Source organism: Siniperca chuatsi, linkage group LG12 (assembly GCF_020085105.1).
Source record: "Siniperca chuatsi isolate FFG_IHB_CAS linkage group LG12, ASM2008510v1, whole genome shotgun sequence".
NCBI lineage: Eukaryota > Metazoa > Chordata > Actinopteri > Centrarchiformes > Sinipercidae > Siniperca > Siniperca chuatsi.
The window spans coordinates 26,949,969-26,974,125 of NC_058053.1; the positions used below are offsets into that span (position 1 = coordinate 26,949,969).

Sequence of the window (24,157 nt, forward strand, 5' to 3'; positions counted from 1 at the left end):
CCTGGTTATGGTGAGCCAGAGCGTGGAGGCAGGAGGGCTTTTCTTGGCATGGAGGAAACTGAGATCTACTTTTTTATTTAATCATTTGAATAGATTCATTGGATAGAGAGTAAGCTCCTTTATTTGCCAAGCATTTAATTATTAAAATATCAATAATTAAAGATTTACAGCAGCTGATCAAACTTAAAGTTACCTTAAGTGATACGAGAAGACCTTTGGCCAGGCCATCTTTGCACAGGTCCATGGCACCTCCTAGTAATCCTCCCTGTCCACTATCGGTGGGCGGAGTCTGGAGGCAGTGGGCCTGGCCGGCGCTTTTAATACAGATGCGCTCCTCCGTGCGCCCTGCGTTCAGCAGAGCGGGGACAGACAGACCAGACAGCACCATGACTGCACCCAGCAACACCCACGATGTGATAGTGGTCGGCGGGGGGATATCAGGTAGGCGCAACACCAGACAACTTTATTTTGCTGTGCAGGGTGCGCAGCTCGTTGATTGAATCCGAGCCGTCGCGCGGCTCCTGTAGCGAGCTGCCGCGCCGTGAGGTGACCGGACAACTGTTGCACGCAAGCCGCTCGCCTGTTGGCCGCTGTCCGGAGCTTTCTCCTCGGTCAGCTGAGAGCCACAGAGGCTGCTGTTTGGCAGTAGACGCGTTTTTCTTCCTCGCGGTGTGCCGTCCATTTTCTCCGCGTCTCTTCCGCGAGGCGACCCCGTCCGCCGCTGCATCACAGCTGTGCCTGTTTAGTAACAGCTAATCAGCCAGAGCATACTTTGTGTTACATAAGCGGAGGGGCGGTCTCATACATTATTACCGGTTGCATCTGTAAGGCTACTTTACTATTTTACATATTCTTGTCATAAAAGCACCGTACGTGTGTTTCTTTTGTCTGCGAGCCAGCTGGAGACAGGTGTGATGCTGAGGATGGGAGTTACATCTGCTTCAGTGTACTGGGTTCATGCTTTGCATGATGGAAGGCCTGCTGTTTTCCCACACTTCTTCCAACACTTGGTGTAATATTGCTCTGGTGCATATTACAAGCTAAATGATTAGGATGGCTGCAGCCTCCCAACAGTAACAACATTAGTACATTGGAGGAAAGAGAAAGTCCTTGCCGAAGAGACGGACTTGTGCTTTCTGAAGACCAAAGGTTTCTTGTTAAATAAAACTTTAACAGGAGACGTAGGAAAGCAGACAGTGTGAGCAGGATTTCAGAACAGAAGAATTAGGTCAAAGTATTGGAGATGTTGAGTGAAGTATCTGTGTGTTGGATCACAGAGTTGCAAATACGGTCACACGACTTAATCTTCCCACTGTTTCTGCAGCCACACACCGTTTAAAGCGCTGCGACTCAAACCACAGCAGGACGGTTTAAACGCCTGTCAAGTTGCTGTGTCGACCGATGTTGTTTTGCCTGACTGACTGACTGAACCTCGGTCCTTCCTGTTCCCCCCGCCTGACCTCCGTCCTCTTTCTGTCAGACTGACAGGTCAATCGACTGCTTGCCTGCCTGCACGTCCGTCTGTCTGTCAGACAGTGAAGAATTTAGGTCAGTGTCAGTTCAAATACCAGTCAAACAGGCAAAACAAATGCAGAAAAGAAGTAAATTTAATAACACTGGCTGACAGCCCCCCTGCTGGCTTTCTCCCTCCCTGCCTCTCTCCCCCCGTGTCACATTAGGGTCTTGTAATTACACCATTTGTTTATACCGCTGCCCTTTACTGGCTCGGAATGAGGTCCACATATAACAATCACTGTCCAATCAACGGACAGATGAAACAAGGGGGAGAGGGAGTGCTGTTTCTCTCTATCACCTTCTGTCCTGAGATGTGTGCTTCGCCATTTGCCTGCAAATGCAGTTGTCATTTTCCTGCCTGCCAGCCACCCACCGGCAGGACTGCGGCCCTCAAGGGGCAGCCAGCACTTTCTGAGAAGACATTAAACCCTCGTGACAGCGTATTATCAAACCAGCAGCAGAGACCATGCCGAGGAAGAGGGGGGGGAAGAGAAACAGATGAACAGAAAACAGAAATAATGGGGGGGGGAAAGGGAACCCCTTCTTCCTGTTTTGTCTCAGCAGCTGTGAACGTGGGGAAAGTAAATGAGTCAAACCAGGGAAACGTAAAGGAGGAAGGAGTCAGAAAGATAATATCTGAGAAAGGGAAATGAGTGTTTGTAAGGAGAGTAAATAGGGAACTTGAGGTGGCTGTGAAAATGGAAGAAGTGGTGAAACACACAGTTATTCCTCATCCTTGCCGTGCAGTCCAACGCAGTTACCCCCAATAAACCGTGCAGTAGATGATTTAGAGGACTTGGCTGCACTTGCTGTGCCGTGGGCCTATAAACTCTGCTGGATTCCTCTTCTCCACAGACCTTTACCCAGAGAAGTCGGCAGTAAAGTTAAATGTCTATAAAATTTCAACATGTGTAAAAGAAATTACGGGTCAGTTCCCTTGAGGACGTTTTCCATGTCTGCATTGCCAAATTACTGAGAGCAGGACCGTATCTGTGAACCAAATGTATTTCTTCAAGGCAACAGTTTTAACTTTGGGACATTTTATTGTCAAATGGCTAATATGCACAGTTGTATAACGCTTTCTCTTCCATAAGCACACATCTATCTATCTATCTATCTATCTATCTATCTATCTATCTATCTATCTATCTATCTATCTATATCTATCTATCTATCTATCTATCTATCTATCTATCTATCTAGAGCTGCAAAACGCTTATTTTATATGTATTTCCTTATATAACTTGCCGAAAATTTGAATTGAATTTTTCTTTGATTTTAAACTGATATTTCACATTTTATTTTGTTAATATAAATCTGAGATTAAAATTTGCATGTGATAGATTTTCCTTATAACTGCTGAAAGAAAATAAATGGAAAACAAGCTGTAGGTAATGTGCTACTGTGTTTGAACCGAGTGTCCATCTTTACACCTCAGCTGAGAGTCAGCCTGTTGACGACACAACTCGGACGTTTCCTGCAGCTAATGAAACGATGCTTCATGGCCGAGTCGCAGCTTTAACATTAGCGTTATCTTTAAAACATCTAAAAAAAACTTGACATCAGAGATCAGCTGAGCGTCTGCAGCTCACCCGTCTGTGTGTCTCTGTGCTGCTGATAAACTGATGCGTACCATTCACAGTCAAACTGATCAGTTGGACAAGCTGTGGCTAATTTACCGCACAGTATGTAATATATCCATACTATAATGACCCATACAACAATAACTCAGCTCCTGATCCACTCGGGAAGGAGTGGGCATGTTAGTTTGTTAAATATTTATCCTGCATTTTATTAATGTCAAAGATGACAACACCACGCTTAAGTTCAAAAATAACATCAGTTGACTGATGGTAGTTACATCAAACGAAGGCGGCGTTTTTTAAGTCTACAGTGTGTTTGACTTTGGTTTGACGACTTCAAACCGCTCCTCATCATCAGACTCGACTGCTGCGACTGTAGCTAGCCGACAGAGTAGTACGACGGGTTGCCAGATCATATGCTGCTCCTTCAGTCTTCATCAAAACAGCCCACTTTTTGCAGAAAACGCACAAACCTGGCCACTGTGCAGAGCTTGTACCTGTAACACTGTGTGGAGATGACAAGACTGTTTGAGATTGGTAAAAATATCGGCAGGGACGATTTAGCACCACCTTGACATTGGTAGGAACATGTCCACATCTACGCCTATGCCAACAGGAAAAGTACCGTTTGTAATAACTCAGGTTTTCCTGCCATCAGTTCTATCGGTTCTAATAATATTGTACTCGTCAAAGATCGCCAAACACGGCGACATCACTAAATATAGGTCTAACGTGGAAACTAACCTGAGCAGTCAGATGATGATAAGACGGGTTTTAAACAAGGTAACGGGTGTTTGCCAGATTAGCTTCCACCTTATTTGGAGGTAAAACCGAAAGTGAGTGTGCCGATAATGTTGCAATAATCCTTCTTTGTGCAGGAAAACTTTGAGAGCACACGACTGCAGCGTGTACGGTAGGTCCAAGCTGGACCAGCAGGCCGTCTGATGGATGTTCACAACAGACAGTTTGGATAATAATTTTACCATTTGCCTTTGTTTTTGTTTTTCTCCAAGTAAGTTTGGCTAATTGTTTAATACGTGTCGGTCCGCCTGACAGCTTGTGTTTGTTGCCTTGTTTGAACAATTTTTAGCGATGTTACAGTGTTCCCACATCTCTGCAATTACTTTTGTGAATACAGCCTTGTTGTAACCGACAGAATTGATGGCCAGAGCTACAAAAACAAAAAGAGCCAGATATTTTCTTCAGGAGTTGATGGAAAACAAAAACAGAGCTGAAAGAGAGAGAGAGAATATTCATGAGGTGACACAAACATGTCTCCAAATGAACGATCATGTTGCTCCCTAACTGCTGGAGGTGTAACTAAGCAACTGTTTGCTAACAAGTTCAACACATCAACTTAAACATCAACGTTGTGGTCATCACTTGTTTCCCCTGCCGCCACGTGGCAGGTTTAAGATTTCGGTTCACGGTTACAATTAAGCTTAGGTGAAGGTAAGAAATGAGGTTAGGCAGGAAGTGGAACCTGTGGTTCAGGTACAGTACAGAGTATAAATAATATTAAATGTGTGTCCAGTGTGCTCCACAAGAGTGCTGGTATTTAGAGATCAGCCATGGACAGCAGCTCTCCCGACAGACATTAGTGCCAGCACACACACACACACACACACACACACACATAACTGTAATGTGTGTGAGAGCCGAGCACAATGACTCTCTTGTCACCGCCGACACTTTGGCCTCCTGAGTCCGACGCACTGTGTCATATCTTCTTTGTTCACACAAAAGCTGCAGGACATTTGCACTTTAGTCTTATGAAGTAACGTTGTGCTCTGGGACTGATCCCGCACTGCCTTTCAGGTGCACCTGTTGAGTCTGCACAGCGTGTCTGTTGATCGTTTAGCTTGTCTAATTACCATCAACATGGCTGCAATCCTAGATCGCCACTTTCTCTGTTCAGCTGCGCAAACAGGAGAACCTGTTGGCTGAGCTGCCAGATATAATCATTAGATGGACAGCTCGTGTGTGTTTCCATTTCTGATTTTCTGCGTGCCTGCGCCTCTGTGTTTGCCTTGCGCGTGGCAGGTAAAGCCATGAGAACTGTGCGGCCGTAATCTCAGCTGTGTTCATCTCGTGAAATGAAGTGGTTTATTGTGAAAAAACACGTGTAGTCTGTGGATGTTTGCGCAACAAAAAGCCCTCATCGCTATCTGTGATATTTTTAAGCGAGGGAGTCGAGACAGGTGTTCTGTGGGAAATGGTACCATTTTCCTTTTCTGTTCAATGTTTGCCAGACAAAATATTTTTCAGCTGTTATCAGAGAGCTTTGCCTTTTCTGCGAGCTGTATTCAATGTTTGCATGAAGGTAGATTGTAACATTAAAATGATTCACTACAGTCACACTGCAGCTGATGATACAGAGTAGCTGCTGTCCTGAGAACGATCAGTTTAAAGGAATAGTTCCACATTTTGGAAAATATGCTTGTTTGCTTTCTCGCAGAGAATTAGATGAGAAGATCGATACCACTCTCATGTCTGTATGGTACATATGAAGCTACAGTACCGCCAGCAGCCGGCTAACTTAGCTTAGCATAAAGACTGGAAACGGTTAGCCTGGCTCTGTCCAATGGTAACGTATCAGCACTTCTAAAGCCCACTCGTATCCATCCATCCATCCATCCATCCATCCTTACAAAAACCAAATTATAAAAACGACAATGTTGTATTGTGGGTGACTAATTCTTGGCTGGGATCAGTAACTTCCTGGAGCCCAGCCAAGAAATAGTCCGGCACACAACCCCCCCCCCATAAAATGGCAAATTGTCGGTTGCGTATTTCCCAAAATGTTGACCCTTTTCTTCAACTAAACTACCAAGAGTTGACTGTCGCTGTCTTCAGACTGTAATATTATAGCTAGTAGAATAAAGCAGTTTTCACCTATAAAATATTCAGTGAAAAACTTTCAAGATAACTCGAAGTCAAATCATACTCGTCGTTCTCTCACCATGTTAACACACAGAGAAAAATAGTTACTCATATTACTCTCCTGTCTGGTCTTTCTCACATCTGTCTGTCTGAATTTCTAGCCATCATGTAATTGCTTGTCAATATTGCTCTTCAGTTTGTTGCCCATAAACAGCCAATCAGTGTCTCCGTGCTGAGAAAATGAGGCGGGGGAAATGTGATTGCTGCGCGTCTTGTAAATGTCCTCCCCTCTGGATCGATATGGAGCCTTTTAGGGCCCAGATTCAAGTGGCTCACTTGTCACTCAGCTGGTATTAGATTTTTTTGTTTGTGTTCATGGAAAAGAACATTTTACTGTGGTACAGACGCACACACACACACGAGTAAGATTTCAAAGAAAAGAAAATGTCAGCTTGGCATCAGGGAGAGATGTTTGAGAAGACAGAGCAGCAGTTGTCAAATGGTTTGTTGAGAAATGTTTGTGTTTTATTAAACATGTTCCTGCCATTGGGAGCATAGCGTGACTCCTGGCCCAGAACGTGTTCGCAAAGATCTTGTTTTATTTACACTTTCAGCTGTCAGAATGCAGTGAAGAGGCAGGAAAGGCTGCAACACATCCACCATGTGAGAAGCAACCGTCTCTGTAAACAATTAGTTTTTTACTAATCCTCTGCATAGCACCATAGTAAATATTTAAGGCAGTTGCCTTATCTCCTTGTTTAAAGGAGTAGTTCGACATTTTGGGAAATATTATTATTAATATTATTATTATTATCATTATTATTATTATTAGTTAGATGAGAAGATTTATACCGCGCTCATAACTGTCCGTTAAATGTGGAGCGACAGCCAGCAGCCGGTTAGCTTAGCTTAGCATCAGACTATTTACACTTTTAAGGGTGTTTTAAGGTGTTTCATCTTGTCTTGTACAAATAACACGTGAACATACTCTGCAGGTGTCCGATTATACATGTAATGTAAGAACAGCCATAGGGAAGAAGTGCCATCTGTGAATTGCTGCTGGGTTCTGAGCTGAAGGTGCATGTCAACTTTCAATTTCTTTCAATGAAGCCTGCTAATGTGATTTAGATTATTAGGCTACAAACGGGAAACACTGGGGGACAAAACATGGCAAGAGCAATTGGAAGTGAAAAGACGAGTGACAGGTGTTAAGCCAGAGGTGGAGCGAGGCGAGAGTCGGAGGGAACCGAGCAGCAGCGGAGAGATGAAGGCAGAAACGGGAAATGGCCAGAGGACTTTTAAGGACAGCAGCGTTGGAAATTAAAATTCACATGATTAGACACATTCTGGTTACTGACTTTGGCAAGAAAATATCCAAATGGCCATTACTGACAAACAGTATGTCATGTGGTATAGATCACAAGTAGCTAGCTAACACAGCTAATATGGTACAACAGGATTCATATCAGCCATAGAAGAAGCATCTTTGCCAGCCTGATTATTTATTGAAGTTATGAAATAATCACAATCAAAAAACAATAAAACCAGGAACACTTACACATGTTTTGTCCAGCTCATGTTTACAACCAGAAACTGATAACCACCATACTCATACAGCCATTCTTCTGAATCGCTTCTTCTGTCGAGGGTTGCAAGGGGCTGGAGCCTATCCAGTATCCCAGCATGCACTGGGTGAAAGGTGGAGTACATCCTGGACGGGTTGTCAGTCTATCACAGACCTAACACATGCATACAAACAGACACAAGCATTCAGCTTGGCCCTGTAACACTAATGAAGATAAACCTATAAACATATTCCACCTCCAGACACTGAACTTCTTGAAAATGCTGAAAAGAGATCTGGAAGAACTCCATCAGAGAAACCGTCTCACTTTTGTGAAACTGAAACTTGTTGTGAGATTTTGATTTAAACTTAATTAAACAAAATTTTTAACTTTGTTGCGTGGATGATGTGTGTGTGTGCTGTGTTTAGTGTGTTTGAGTGTCTGGGAGATTTGTGCAACTATGTGTGTATTCATTTTGAATTATAGTCAAAGATGACAGAGATTCAGTCCAGAAGCAGTGGGGGATTTCTAAACACACACAGTATACAAATGCGCACACACACACACACACACACACACACACACACAGTATACAAATGCAGTTTGTTCCTGCCAAGTGGCTCCATCTTAACAATTACTGTTGTCAGGGAAACAGTGTCTGTCCCTATGTCCTTTTCCAGCACAGAGGGCAGAGGATGAAAAGGAGTGTGTGTGTGTGTGTGTGTGTGTGTGTGTGTGTGTGCTCTGCATAGCAGCTTTTACTGCAGTGTGGATCTGCACAAAAGCTCCAGAAACTAACTCCTGACTGTCGAGTACCTTCAGGTCAAACACATGAATAACAACAGCGTGTTTGAAACTTACATTCAAGACCATGGCCGTTTTTTATTAAAAAAAAAAAAAAAAATACACAGTCAGTTTTATTTTTTCCTTTCAAACATCTCAGAGAGAGCAGACAATTAGGTCAACCAGAGCCCCGAGATGCTGTTGTGGAGAGGAGAGGAGCAGTGGTGGGGAAACAGGGAGAAATAAAGAAAGCGATTGGAGGAGAACTGCAACACAGTGAGAATCAGAGGAACAAACTGACTGAGCACCAGGCTATTTTGCATTACCTTCATGCGTTCAGTTTGGGCTCATTCTTTGTGCCTTTTTAGCCTTATGTTACACAGTAAGCAACAGGGACTCCCTCAAGAGCTCAAAAGGAGCATTACTCATTAATTAAGGTACAATATGCACAAAGGCTGCAATTTAACACCACCTGAGAGAAATGTATTTGGGTGTCAATTATTTATTTAGTCATAATAATCTTTACTTGCAAAAAAAGGTTTGTAAAATGAATGCAGTAAAAATTCATTAAATACTTGTACGGAAATGAAAAAGAGATGGAATGATTATAAACAGACACACAAAAGGTGCATTATTAGCAGCTCAGTGAACTTTATGTTTAATGAGCACAAAGCCACAACTCTCTGTCCGATTCCTGCTTGGTGCAATAAAATTGTCGCATTTTGTGCTTTGCTGCACTTCTCTTTCCTCTCTTTCTTTCTGCACACAGTTTTTGTTGTCAACAACTTAATATTCAATATACCTGCACAAATTTGCACCTGCTATACGATGACAGTTTTGTCCCATGTACACTACGTGACCCATAGATGTACAGTACAATCAACCTCACTTATCATATCTCCTCCCTTCTCTTGTCTGACCCCTCCTTTAAATGCATATGCACAAAGGAGGGAGAGGCACTGCTGAATGCACGTCAGCTGCGCCTCAGATGACAGGAAGACTGCGCTTCAAGGCGGTTGCATCTGTTTTATAAATATCAACCATGTCTTTAGGTGAAGAAAGCCTCTAACAGCACATAAAATCCAGGTTTCCACCTAAGACTGGCTGACCTTTTTCCTCCATTTCTAATCCCTTCAGGTACGTTTTTCATGGCTGGGTGTAGAATGGAAAAACGTATCTTTTAATGTTACCCTGATTCTCTGATAACATAGTGCAGTATCTCAACCTGGTAATGACCTCTTGAAATTTTAAACATTGCAGATGCAGCCACTGCGTCTGGCAAACGTTGTTGTGAATGGCTGTGAGTGTGTGGTATGCAGCTTCTCTTTCAGCTGCTTCAGAGTGTAGCAGCAAAAGAAACAACTCCGCAGACAAGCAGGACTGCAGATGTTTGTCCAGGGTTTTAATCTTTCTCTCTGCGTGTAGAACCCAGAAAAAAGAAGATAAATCATAAAGCATTTGTTTTGATTGTTTGATTCTTAAAATTCCTCGAGTCCATATATATAATCTCAGATTTTTCTTTCTTTCATTTGGCCTCTCTGCCTCCCTGCTGCATGAGTTGAATTTCAATCTCCCCCCTCTGTCTCTCCTCTCAGCTGAAGTTCAGTTCGGGAACAGTCTGACCATGTTGATTTTTCCAGCAATACAGCTCATTCCTCTTCTTCATTTCACAGAGGAGGAATGGGGATAAACAACAGGGCAAGGCTCAGTCTGAATCCTTTGAAGTGGTGATAGCTTTATACTGATCCATTAGTCATATCTACACAAGGATGGTTTACAAAAATTATGTCTTAATTAAGACAAACAAGCTTTCTGATCAAAGCAAAATCCCGACAGAAAGCTACTTTTATGTGTTTGCTTTAGACATAAACAAGATATGCAGACAGATGCTCTTTGTTTTTGAAGACAGAGACTGACCTTTTGAGCTGAGCGCAGGTAATAGCATCAATTTAACGGAGGAAGATTTGTGAGCCTACTCTGCTCAGGGCTAATGCTTTTTCCAAAGCCTGGCAGGGTGGGTGTGTTTGTACAGGGAGGGATGGCTGAAGTTGAGTAATGCAGAACAAACTATGTTTAAACTTATATAAACCTTGCTAGCTTCAGCAGGGTTTAGCAGGATTCGGAAGGGGAGAGTACGGGGGCGAAAGACCAGGAAAACATTTTTACATTTGCACAACATTTGAAATGGGGAAAAATACTTGTGTAACAAACAGTTCCATCCACTTGGCAACTCTATTATTTCTCCGACTGTGAGCCAGGCCTTATCGCCCAAAATCAGTGTTGGACCTCGCTCGTGCTCTTGTGGCTGAATGGGATCAAATCCCAGCAGTCGGGTTCCAAAATCTGGAGGAAAGCTTTCCCAGAAGAGCGAAGGCTGCTATAACATTAATGCCCATGATTTTGGAATGAGATGTTCAACAATCCCATATGGATGAGATGTTTAGGTGTCTAAATACTTTTGGCCATCAAGTTAGCAGCGTGTGGTATCTTGTAAGTAACCACTCATCTCTATATCATATGAATCAGTCTCTCTCTCTCTATGTGGTTTTTGTGCTCTACAGCAGGCTTTTAAATGTCTGCTGCATTGACATAGTCCAGTGCTGCTGAACCATACGCTGCACGCTAATCTTCTGCATGTGTGTGTGCATGCCTAAGTGCATTTATGTGATGTCTTATTGAATTAAAGTTATGACAGGGATTACCTGAGGTCAGTGTGTGAAAAGATTTTTTTTTTGCCGTGGATTCTGTGGTTGGTCAGTCAGTCAGTATATGTGAAAGGCATACTCTACTCTTTGCTCTGCCTTCTCTTTTTGCTCACATGATCAGCAGGTCAGCTGGTTTGTGGAAGTGTTGCTCTCCCTGCCTGCAAAGATTTCCCCCTCCCCCTGCTCTCCCATCTTTCCCATAGCTCTTTAATTATCCAGCCAAGTCATTTGAAAGGCAAATGTTAGGTAATTAATCCTTCACTTAATCCTTTTTCAAGAGAAACCTGTGTACAAGAAAACAACTAAACAGTATAAAAGCATAAAGGAACACAATTCAAACAGACATAACTGTAAATGGTACAGTGGTGTGCTGACTAGCACAAGAGAAACACGATTTGTTTCTATACAAAAATTTAGATCTTTGTAGTCAGATTTTCCAAATAATCCCCTTCATCCATCTATTCAGTCTGAAAGTTACCCGAGGGGCATTAAGGAGTAGCACCTCACCTACAGTCACATATTTCACCTTTCAAACAGATGTCATTATACACCAACACATGACAGTCACAAGCAGTGTACAAGTGTAATCTTACCTATGTGTAGTGCAGAAAGTGTATTGTGTGTCCTTACTCACCTCTCTATTTCCCTGTTCGTCTGCAGGTTTGAGTGCAGCGAAGTTGTTGAAAGCCAATGGACTGAACCCTGTCGTCCTGGAGGCAAGGGATCGGGTTGGTGGTCGCACCTTCACTGTGCGGGTAAGACCAGGAGAGCTAACACTACTGCAGATACTGCTATTACAAGGGACTTTTTGTTATTACTATTTTTATTATTATTGATAATAATAACAACAATAACAATAATAAATGTTATTTATATAGCACCTTTCATACACAAAATTCAGCTCAAATTGGTTTACAAATGTAAAAAAAAAAAAAAAGCAGACAATAATGGTTAAAATTTAAAAATGTTTTAAAATAATAATCAGTTTAAAAAAGAAAAGAGAGCTGTAATTGATTTATAGACTTTTTGGGGTGATCTGTGAACAGTGCATTGCAGTAGTCGAAGCCTACTTGTAATAAAAATATGCACAAACCTTTCTGGAAGAAAGAAAAGGTCTGACGTTGGCAATACAATAATTAAAATGATAGAATGATGTTCTAGTTATGTTCCTTAAATGCAGCTGGAAAGTTAGATCAGAGTCCATGATAACAGCTAGATTTCCTGCATGTGGTGTAATGTGCTGGGATAGTGTAGTAAACTGTAGGCACATTTTTTTTATCTCTTGGACCAATAATAAAGACCAATGTTTTGTCCTGATTCAGCTTGAGGAAATGTTGGATCATCCATAAATTGATGACAGAGTTCAGTCCAGTACTCAAAGGAGTAAAATGGGGTCAGGTTATCAGGATCAACAGCTATGTAGAGTTGGGTGTCATCTGCATAGCAGTGAAATAATTATGGATGATTATCCCTAGTGTCAACATATACTGACTGAAAAGTAGTGGACCCAGGACAGAGCTTTATATACTCCATACAGAGTGTATGTTCTTCATGATGAGAAGCTTTGGATCGAGACAAAACAGTTAGTCCAACCTATGAATCGAGACTCAACAGCATCAAAGGGTGCACTGGGGTCCAGAAGCACAAGAATAGATCATATTAAGCCTTTTCAGCATTATCTGTAATATGAATGTTTTTCAAAATGGTCTTTCTGTTTCAATGTGGCTTTTTTCCGTCTTTTTCAGAATAAGGAGACAAAGTGGGTTGATCTGGGCGGGGCTTACATCGGACCAACTCAGAACCGCATCCTCCGATTGGCCAAAGAGTACAACATAAAGACCTACAAAGTCAACGAGCAGGAGAACCTGGTGCATTATGTCAATGTGAGTGTCCCAGCATCTGTGTGTGGTTTTTAGGATGGCAGATAATATTGTACTCTGAGCTTTGGTTGATGTCATATATGTGCAGGCCCACTCATATGACAGATCATACATGTTCCAGATGTGTTCTTCAGTTTGAGATCTGCAGTAACTGTTGACCATTTCCAGAAGATAACGCAAACATCCTGAGAGTCTGAGCCTTTATCCAATAGACAGGAAATTCATGTCTGTGTTAATCTTCTGGCATCATTCAACAAGCCATGATAGCAAGGACATATATATTTACTATACTTTATCTGCTGACAGCTAGTTCTGTGACTTAAAACATGTTTGTCTGGTTTTGTCTGGCCTACGTGACTCTACATTCTCAAATAAAGAACTCGTGTAACCAGTCAAGTCTGTTATAGAATACAATACAATTCAACAGCACCACAAGCTGCAGCCTCCAAAATGATCATAAATCAACACATCTCTAAAACTGTTTCAACAAAAACTGAACATTATAACCTTTGTGAAGGTAAGATTTATTGCAAGTATGTTGTATTAGACTGCGTTAATTTTAGCTGGGTAACCTAATAAACTGGCAAGTTCACATCACTTCATATATAGGATGAGCAACAGACCCAAAAGTGTGAATACTTGCTGTAGCTACAACAATCGTAGTCTTTCCCTTAGACTACACCAAAGAAGGGAATTTGTCTCTCAAATCAATCTCATATGCTCAAAGCTCTTACTCTAACTGATTGATCATAATTAGAGGTGGCAGCTGAGTTTAATTGCAGTAACTGGAGGGCATGACAGATGAGCTGTACAGTCTGCTATGGAAGGGTGATTCAAACTGAATCTTAGCTGCCACTAAAACATGTACAGTCTGATACCCTCTGATGCCCAGTTACATTAGCGTTGCTCCTCTGACTCTTTCCGGTGGTGCTCAGAGAAGACCAAGGTATTGTGCAGAAGAAAACCAATCATTGTGTCCTTCCTGTGACTTCCTACGTGTCTGCCGAGCAGCCAGCCACCCCTCTCCTCTCCAGCATTAGTGACTGGAGATGCTAATCTTTGCCTGAGGGATTTCTGTAATGCAGTTTCTCTTTTCTCTGAGTGGTTGAAAGGATAGCAAAAGCAAACAAAGAAGGAAGGAAGACATTGAGTTCATCTTTGTTCTTGTTATTCTTTGCTCCATATCTCATTAGTGTGGGCGCACCGCTGTCCTTAACACAGTTGTGTTCCTCTACCTGATTTGATTTGCCGTTGCTGCCATGTACCCTGGGCAAACTACCCCTACTGTAAATCATCTAGTTTGTGTGCGTGTGTGTTTGTGAGCTTATCTCAACATGGGCTTTATTCAAGTTCAAATGAATCATGACTTTAGAGATGGACTTTGAGCTTCTGGCCCAGGGGTGTGGACACAAACTCACACACTCAAACACACTTTTACTGCATTTTATATGCACCTTCATTTACACGCACAAGGGGGCCAGAATATCACAAACACCTCTCAATAAATGAATCCAATACAATTACACACAACATACTGCCTCATAAATCATCACAGAGTTGAATCAAAGTCTCTCTCAGTGTCAACAAACTCAGTATTATAGGCTTAAAAAACTTTATTGCTGGGCTATTGTATTAGTTGCAACTGCAGAATTTCAACTTTAAATTAAAATGTATTGGCATATGAGGCTCGTTTTAGAATGGAGGCCACTCAGTGATTATCATGGGTGTACAGTAAATAGTGACCACTGCTTCTCCCATAGAGGAGGTTTCCACTGTAGGAGCAGAGGTATTATTACTGGTTCACGATAATCTGGAAGGCTGCCATTGAATGTAACTAATGCCAAAATGAGTTCTTGGTACTGTAGAACAGCAGTGTCATGCTCAAATGAAGTTGTTTACCTTGATGATGATGATGATGAGGAAAACCCTGTCACCTGCAGCTCTTCATCTAACAACTCAGTGTGGCTGTTTCTACATGTTCCATTCCCCTATATATGTTGTTTTGTGTTCCTGTGGCTGTTTCACAATAAAAGCCACCCCATGGTTCACCAGTTTCAATGGGTAGCAGTATTAAGAAATGTTAAGTGTATCTTAATACAGATATCATACCGCTGTAGGAGAGCTATCAGTGAACAGGGAGGCTTCTATCAATCAGGTAAAATTAACACTGGAGGAAATCAAGGAATCATTGTCATTTTACAACACAGGGTTGCACAATGAAATGTAAGTTGTAGTCCCTTCATGCTACACACACATAGAATAGAATAAAATAAAATAAATAAAACAATACATACAGCTGTTTACATATGTATCTATACACCTATAGGTACACACACATACACCCAGAAAGTAATAATTCTGTAGTGCATTTTTTTTATTTATTTGCATCTGGGGGAATGTAAACAGCAGCAGCAAGATAGTGTGGATAATATGGTTGACATCTTAACATTAAAAAAAAAAAAAAAAAAAAAAAACACTCGACATCTGGGAAACATTGTCCATCAACTTTGACTACGTTTGAGCACCAAGCATCATTGATGTAAACCCAGAGTCCACCTCCCCTTGTCTTGCCGGAGTCTTGCGGTCTGTGTGCACAGACTATGGTCTGCCTGTCGAGTGCAATAGCTTGATCCGGGATCCGGGAGTCCCAAAGCATTGTTTCATGTGAATCTCTTGTGAGTGCAGGTCATTTGAATCCTGTGCAAACAGCTATAAAGGTAATTATTGAATGTTAACACATTGAATGGATAGTGCAGGCCATAAATGGCATCAAAATTAGGTATGAGATAATGAAATGTAATGCAGGATTGCACTTTAACAAAAAAGTCAAACACCTTGTGTGTAAACATGTACTGTAATCTACATTAATTTGTCATGTCCAAGAGACATTTTCAGGAAACACTTAACTGGAAGGTCATGATACAGTAGAAGGTAGACTGTAAAATGAACATCATTCAACCCTGTCCAAGTCACACAGGTGACACGTTTTGTCCTCCTCTGGGACTCAGTGGAAACGTCCAGGTTCCACAGCAGGATACCAGATCTTAACTGAGCACAAACAGACCTCTGTGCTCTGATCTGGTCAACAAATGCTTAATAACACAGTATGCTCTCAATTTAGGTTTGCTTAGTATCTCTTGTGTCCATGTAAACATACTGTATTGCTATATGGACTAATCCAGCCGAAGCATGGTTTCATAGTCTTCGGTGTGCTGGTCATCTCACCACTGCGTCTTTAGCACTGATGTACTATTGACATGACCTACTTCAGCAGTGCCGTGAAATGTCACCAGCATGCCGTTTGGCACAGACAGCAGCTAGAAAATAAATCTCTGGTTTAGTAAAGGACTTGACTGGACAGCCCTGGTGTTGTGCAGCGCAATGTGAGCTCTGAATCCGTCCATACTCGTGCATGGGAGCTCCTATGCGCGTGTGTCTCCCTAGCTACTATCTCTGTAAGATCCACTCAAAGACCCAGACTCACACGCGCGCGCGCCACTCGTACCATCCTGGCTGGTTTCCATGGCAGCATGCCTCATCAAAAGCTGCACCCCTATCAGTGTCAGACAGTGCATTTGTCTGTGTGTGCATACACATGTGTGGAGGGGTGAGAGGAGCTCTGTTTCTGGTGTCACTGATCCCACAGCTGACTCTGCAAAAACGCTGAGAAAAATTTTAATCCCCACCATTATACTTAGACAAAAGTAGTTTCCAATTAAAGAATGAGGCTGGTGATATTCTATATTTTGTCTGTGTAGCCAAAGCCTGATATAGCTTTACATTAGGCTAACATAATAGCATACCTATTAGGACAAGAGGTTCCAGTTATCTGTCTTTTATCAGCTGGTAGTCTGATTTTACAATGGAGCTTCAGGGATGTGGCTCCCTCTGTCATTGCATAGAAATGATAAAGTGACATGATCCTCATCAGCTAGAGGGGCACCGACGACGGCGTTAACATTACAGACAAAGTGAACATGGGCGCAGTGCAGAAAGACAGATAGTGGCACCTAACAGTACCTTTCCTTTTAACCATACATTCAAGCCTGGGTTGTTAGATATTTATTCAGCAAGTCACTGAATGAACCGTTTGCCTGATGAAGACCTAGTAGGATAGAAACGTTGCTTTTTTTTCAGTCCAGTAAAGTTATGGGAACTTTAAAACCAGTGTGTGGATACACACTTCATTGCATCTGTTATCCTGCAGCTCGCCTTTCTGCAGTATTACTAATAGTATCACCTCTAATTACAACCTTTTGATTCTTGCACCTTTCCCCTCATCAGCAGTATAGAATAAATCAAACGTCACCTATATTTCACCACAATTTCAAACACGTATGTTGCTGTTGTGAGTATCACTGCAGTTTGTTTTGATTGTAAGTAGCTTTGGATTAGCCAAGAAGCTATTCAGACAAATAAGCTCTAAACAGACACAGCATGTACGTTTCCCGATCACTGCACACGTCTGAACTTAACAACAAAGGGAAAGCACACAGGGTGACATTTGCATTGATCTAACCTATATGACAGTGTCTACATTACTTCACAGGACAGCAGCTAGAGTAATAGTAAACCAGCATGTGTTCCAAGCCATTGTGTAATTAGGGCTAGCTTTCAAGCAAGCCGCGTAGCTAATCAGCTTTTCTATGGCAGATTGTAATCCAAAAGGCCAGTGCTGGTTTCCCTTATCAGCAAACTACTGCCTTACAGGCAGCTGCAGCTCTCAGCACTGGATTTATTAATGAGGTTTCACTATCAGAGATGGGGAAACAGACTTTGATTAAACACTGTCCCTGGTTATCAGAGATTGAGAAAGAGCGTGGGATTGTCCCAGCGCTCTCCCAGCAGCGGGGATGTCGTGCATGTTTGCACGTTCACTGGACCACTGAGAGAAATGGCTGTTGATTGTGGAAGTATCTTAACTACAATTATTCTTAACATGATACTCCTGATAAAGAAAGAAGTGTGTAGTTGTGTTGTAGAACTTAAGTCCCTTATCTGTTTTCATATGGCCGTCATCTACATAAAAAAAAAGATTAGATTTATCAGTATCCTCATAGGCTCAGGTCATTTCAAGCAGATGAACTTCAGTACACTATTATTCTGTAGTCACTTTATGAATGGTTTGTGTAATAGTATTTTTAAATTTTGAAGAAACAAAACTTAGCTTTTCATATCTAATCAGAAAATAAAACATAATAAACTCAAACAGCCAATCACACGCAAGAGTTTCTATTTCTTTATTAATGTGTGTTCACTTAAAGCTGCATGAAGTTGAATACACAACATCTGCCATAATATCACCATATAAAGATGTTGTGGTGGACAACTGCCTGTCTGTACATCCAGCAGACACAGAGCAACAGTAGCATTCAGTAGGAGTCGTGTTTCTTGGCTTATGATGAATGTCCAATATTCACTCTCCTTTTAGCTCTGTTTTGGTCTCCACCAAAAATATCTGGCCCCTTAGCTGCTAGATGCTAAACGCTAACTTTGTCTTTCTGCTGTTTGGTGATGGGCAGGTAGCGTACAGCAAGTTTATCAGAGCTTTTGTGATGAAAACAGCTGCCTGCTGCAGCTGGAAAAGTGATTGAGTGGTTTTGCATGAAAACGCTGTGGGGAACTGCAGAGTTGGGTAATAATTCTCGGTGGATTCGTCACTATGAGCAACACTTTTTAAATAACACAAAGTCGCCTGATCCATTGTTCATATAAAAAAGATTAACTAGTACAACTTTAAACGTAGTACTTCTTACCATTTGCAATCGTTCGACAGTAGAGGCAACCAGATGCTAAAGCTGCGTAGGGCTGAGGGGAACTGCAAAGTCGGGTAATAATTATCTAATTATCTGTGGGTTTGTCACAACAAGCAACACCTTTGACATTACACCTGGTCTATATATTGATGAGAGCAGCTTTAAGGTCAACACAGTATATGATAACGCAGTAAAAGAGAAAGTGTAGTTTTAGTTGTTGTTGTTTACAACTCAAAAAAGGAACATGTGGTTTGAGTGGGAATCCAAAGGAAAGAGGTGAGTATCAGTTGTTTCTCCATCTGTTTATCACTATCTTCAGAAACACCTTCTATTCTGCGGGACAGTAGCCTGTGTCTCCATGTAGCATTAGGTTCATACTCTCTCCTCTGAGTGAGGCTGACTCACTGCTCGCTGATGTGGAAACAGATGCTGCCGTGCATCCTCTCCTCACCCTATCCCCCTCCCCTCCTCTGCACGCCTCCTTCTGTATTCACTTGGCCAGCGTCACCATGGTGACAGACCTGTTGTTACACGGCAACGGACAGTTCTGAGCACGGCGGCGGTACTGTACGTTGTGAGCCACATCTTCTCTCTCTCTCTGTTTCTGTCGATAAGTTGAGTTTTGTGTTGATTATGCTTCATAAAATAAGTGCAGTCTTGACCTTGCAGTTGTTGTTGTTGGGAAATACTAACAGATATTTTTCCGATTATATGAATAGTGGTGTAGAGCAGCAGGCCTCGGTGTAAGAAGAAACTTTATGAGGGTCAATGATTCATTCATATCTGGGGCATTACTGTACCTCTACTTCTGCCATTGTTGGTGGTGGATTGGTTATTAAATTCTACCTTCTTAAATCACTTACAAAGAGAGATGTCAGCGTTAGATAGTGGCCACCAGATAAAGCACAGATAATGAACCTGACTCTGACTACACTGAAAGCTTCACTGCACCAGGCACAATTCATTTGTATGGGTTATTTATTAATACTTTATGTCTGGTCCATTGTTGTAGCCGTGTTGTTGATTGATCGGCCTTGGTCAGTCAGATGTAACATTTCCTTATGTGGAACAAGTTTTAGTAGCATCTCAACAAATGTAGCTTATCCAGTTAAAACATTAAAGCAGTCAGCTAATCATAGTGATGGATTATTTGATGTACTTTGATCAACATATCACAGTTGATGCTGAGCTGCTTTTACACTTTTCAAGTGTGGCACAGTGCTGACAGTAAATATCTGCGCCATGTTATTTTAATACAACAAAAGTTGCATTCTTAAGTGGATTCCTTGGGCCTTTTTTTATTTTGGCATTTGTTTGATATGTGATGTCAGCTAAAGCAAGATGCTGAATTACTGTAGACTGTGAATATATAATTGACATGCTTGGTTTTTGTACTTTAACGTCGAAAACTCTTGATTTCCCTTTTATTTCCTCTCAGGGAAATCTTACCTGTATCTTTCTGTATGACAGTATCACATTTAAATTGTGTAAAATACACAAGGCATGTATTTATGGCTGCTCTATGACATCGAATGGAAATGTTCTTGATATTTTGGTCAGTACTGGTGCAGCCAGAGCCAATACAACAGTATGAGAGTGATCCCAGAAGGACTGGACTCTGGGCCTGCAGCTACAGCAGGATAGTGATCCACTGCAAGGCTGAGAGCACTCGCCCAAAGGCATCACTATATGTAGCCGATCTTTGTTTCTTTCAGTGGAAGCAGGTGCTTAATGGGTTTGAATCAAATGTGCTTGTCAAGTTTGTCAACCTCCCTCAGCTAAGTGGTTGAGAAAGCACCAAAAAGTGACCTTTTAATTAGAATTAGTTCTTGAAACACCAACAGCTTAACATGTAATCTGCATGTCCATTTCAGAGAGTTGACATTAGTAACCTTGATCCCTTTGGACACCTCCCCCGCCTCTCTGTCTGCATTTGTAAATCAGTTGTGTGGTTGAGAAATAGAGCAATAGTCCAGACATACTGTACAAACAACGCATGGATTGAGGACACTCTTATCGCGCTTGATGACTCCGAATCTTTGATCAGTTGTAAAATGTTGCACACTGCCAATATACCAAGCTGTTCCACCACTTTCTACACAACCATTCAGTCATTCTGACTAAGCAAACTGGAGGTCAGCTAGAGATCAACTAATGTGGGTTTTCCAAGGCAAATACCAATATTTTTACTTTGAGCCACCATTTACTGTCTTTAAAGTTTACCTTGACTGAAGAAGTTTGAGTTTTCCTCAAAATGTGTCCTCAGCAGGGGGGAAACAGCTGTAAACGACCACAACAGGACACAAACAGTTAAGTTTGAGTCAGCAGCTCTGTAAGGCTGGATGGATAGATAGATAGATAGATAGATAGATAGATAGATAGATAGATAGATAGATAGATAGATTAGTTTGTGGTATAAGGAACTTGCGGATACAGTGCTGCCTTAAAACAAATAACTCTTTGAGCAGTTAAAAAAACAAGTGTCACCTGCCTAACGAACATCCTGGAGGAACTTAACATCTGCCAATAATTACATTGAGAGGCCACTACGGCAGCCAAGCTGGCGCTGATATCAACAGAGTTTACAGTTCTGTATGTAAAATGCAACGCAACTGACATCCAGTGTGAGAAAGTGAACTTTGAAGTTACTAATAAAATGTTTTCATATGTAGGCAGCTGAAATTTTTTACTGATGATGATGATGATGATGATAATAATGATGATGACGTGCATCCAACAGGGAAAGTCTTACCCGTTCAAAGGCTCCTTCCCTCCCATGTGGAACCCCATCGTCTTGTTGGACTTCAACAACCTGTGGAGGACAATGGACGAGATGGGCAAAGAGGTAAAGCAAGAATCACCGGTGTTGTTTGCTTTTACATCCACTCTTTGTGTCTCATCTTCGCTAAATGTTTGTTTCTTGCTCGTCGTCGTCGTCCTCCTGTATTTCAGATTCCCAGAGAGGCTCCCTGGAGAGCTCCCCATGCTGAGGAGTGGGACAAGATGTCCATGCTGCAGCTCTTTGAAAAAATCTGCTGGACCAGGTAGCGGAGAATGGAAAAGGGAATTCTATTACTTTTCCTACCTAACAAGAGTGAGACCAATTGTGCATGGCTTTTTTATGTCTCTGAACTTAGCCCGATTATGTATTTCTTTTTAAATTGTTAATTTTTTGGCATTTTCACCAATATTATTGGATAGTTGATAGTGAAGAGGCAGACAAGAAATGAGGGGAGACAGAGGAATATGACATGCAACAACGGTCCCCGGCCAGAATCGAACTGGGGTTATTGCGGTTATATATATGCACTTTAACCATTCGGCCACCGGGGTGCTAGCCCAATTACTTGATGTCTATGCAACCAGTTGCAGCTCAAACATATACACTTTAATACTTTGTTCTTGTATTTGAAGAAATGTCTTGAATGTCACAAACAAAACCTTCATTATTACGTGATTGTTTGCATGATTAATGTTTCTGCCACCAAGCCTCTGGGACCACGGGAACATAAAGGGGAACAGTGAAATGTGCAACATTACAAGTCAAATCAAGTCACTTTATTTATATAGTCCAATATCACAGATTTGCCCCCAGGGGCTTTACAGTCTGTACAGCATACGACACCACCCTCCGTCCTTAGACCCTCGATTAGGATAAGGAAAAACTCCCCCCCCCAAAAAAACCCTTTAACAGGGAAAAATGGAAGAAACCACAGTTAACAGATAAGTAAATCACAGTGTGTAGTTCACTTAGACCAGCCACCCATCTCTGGAGAAATGTATGCATTTCCCTACCTCTGATTCAAGTTGTGAATCCATACACATCTGGTAATTGAGCGTAAATCATGCAAATCTTATGTTTAACTTTCAAACTGCACACAGAGACGTAACAAATGCATCCATGAGTCTGTCTGACTCATAATGAAATTATCCCTTTAACATAGTGGAATATTGTAAATAAAGAGTTGCTCCAAACTGGTTAAAATAAATAAAGGTTTATGAATCAAAAACATGTGTAGGATCTCATATATATACTAAGGACATTTACACAATCATAACTGTTATTTTTAAGTATTTAGTTGTAACTGGTCGTCTTATCGCTCTCCTTTATTTTGAAGTACTGTTCGTCGCTTCGGCACACTGTTTGTCAACGTGAACGTGACCTCTGAACCCCATGAGGTGTCGGCTCTGTGGTTCCTCTGGTATGTGAAACAGTGCGGAGGAACCATGAGGATCTTCTCCACCACTAACGGAGGGCAGGTAGGTCTGCACGAATGTGTGTGTGTGCATTCAGTATCTATATTTGTACCTGAACATGTGGGCTTTCTTGTTCGTTTAGACACGCAAAGTCCAGCCACACATCTGCTTTTAACAGTGCATCTATAGCGAACATTAATGTGGGATACAGTTTTTGAAGATGAGACAAGAAAGCAATCGTTCTTAATTGATACCCACTAAACTTGGAATACAAACCGAATACCCCAGTATCACGTTTCAGCTTTGCAGAAAATCTCTCTGCAGAAAACAACCTGAGGGACTGAGGCCAGTGCAGAAGAGGCTTGCCAAGAAGTGGTGTGGGACTGTGTAGCCCGCAGAGATGCATTCATCGAGCATCAGTGAGCGATCCCACAGCCTCCTAAATCAGCCCTGATCAGCCTAGCATAATTATGAGCCTGACAAAAGCTGTTTCTTGGAGTGCTCGGGGAGCACATTCTGCCGCTGTACTTTCTCAAGCTGAGTGGTCCTGTTGCCATAGCCACTGAGGAAAGGGATTGGGTTTAGGTCAACAGGCAATGTTCTAGCCAGCTCTGTTGTCATTTCCAGTTTGCTAGACCTTCCCATTTAAAACATGCACACATGTTTATAGGTGGATGCATGAGTATGTGTACATATAGTACAGTACACTATACACATATGTACATACAGTCATATGAGCTGATATTTGTTTAAAGGAGAGAGTTATGTAAGGCGTAAAGTGTTGCACTTGAAGGCACATTTGGTATTCTTTACTTTCAGTGCTGAACTTTCCACTGAAACTGAAAAAATCAAACAAGACAAACGCAGACTCACTTTGCTTCACTGCCAGGACCAATTTAGATTTAGCTCGTAATTTTCCGGCGACTGGCAGGCGAATTCATCCAAATGCCACAGTGGAATACACACAATGTGTTTCTGATCAGGGAGAACAGAGAGACGTTGACACTAACCATATGGAAAAGGTCACTGTCTATTTAATTTTGTGTATCAGAGCTTTGGCAGCACTTAATCTCTCTCCACCCCCTCAGTCCTCTCCATCATTCAGCAGTTGCTGGCCCGAGCTTTGCAAACACATTTTGCCTTTGGTTTAAGATGTTGAAATTTGAAAAAGTGAAGGAAAGAAGGTGGCTTGAGAATGACCGGTATGCAACACCAAGATAAATCAACAGATTTTATCAGCTCTCCTCCTAAATGAAGGTTTTATTAGCTTGGCAGAGTCGTACTCTGAGC

General features: G+C 41.8%; 1 protein-coding gene across 1 annotated transcript in view; it reads left to right on the forward strand.

Annotated features, from left to right (window-relative positions):
• Window positions 1–285: 285 nt before the first annotated feature.
• The window catches only part of mao (monoamine oxidase), a 33,489-nt gene continuing 9,617 nt past the window's right edge, over window positions 286–24,157 (forward strand). The window contains exons 1-6 of the mRNA XM_044216255.1: window positions 286–441; window positions 11,695–11,789; window positions 12,780–12,917; window positions 21,411–21,515; window positions 21,623–21,714; window positions 22,789–22,930. Of these exons, the coding sequence (XP_044072190.1) occupies window positions 327–441; window positions 11,695–11,789; window positions 12,780–12,917; window positions 21,411–21,515; window positions 21,623–21,714; window positions 22,789–22,930 (687 nt within the window). The 5' untranslated portion in view covers window positions 286–326. The remainder of the gene's footprint in view (window positions 442–11,694; window positions 11,790–12,779; window positions 12,918–21,410; window positions 21,516–21,622; window positions 21,715–22,788; window positions 22,931–24,157) is intronic.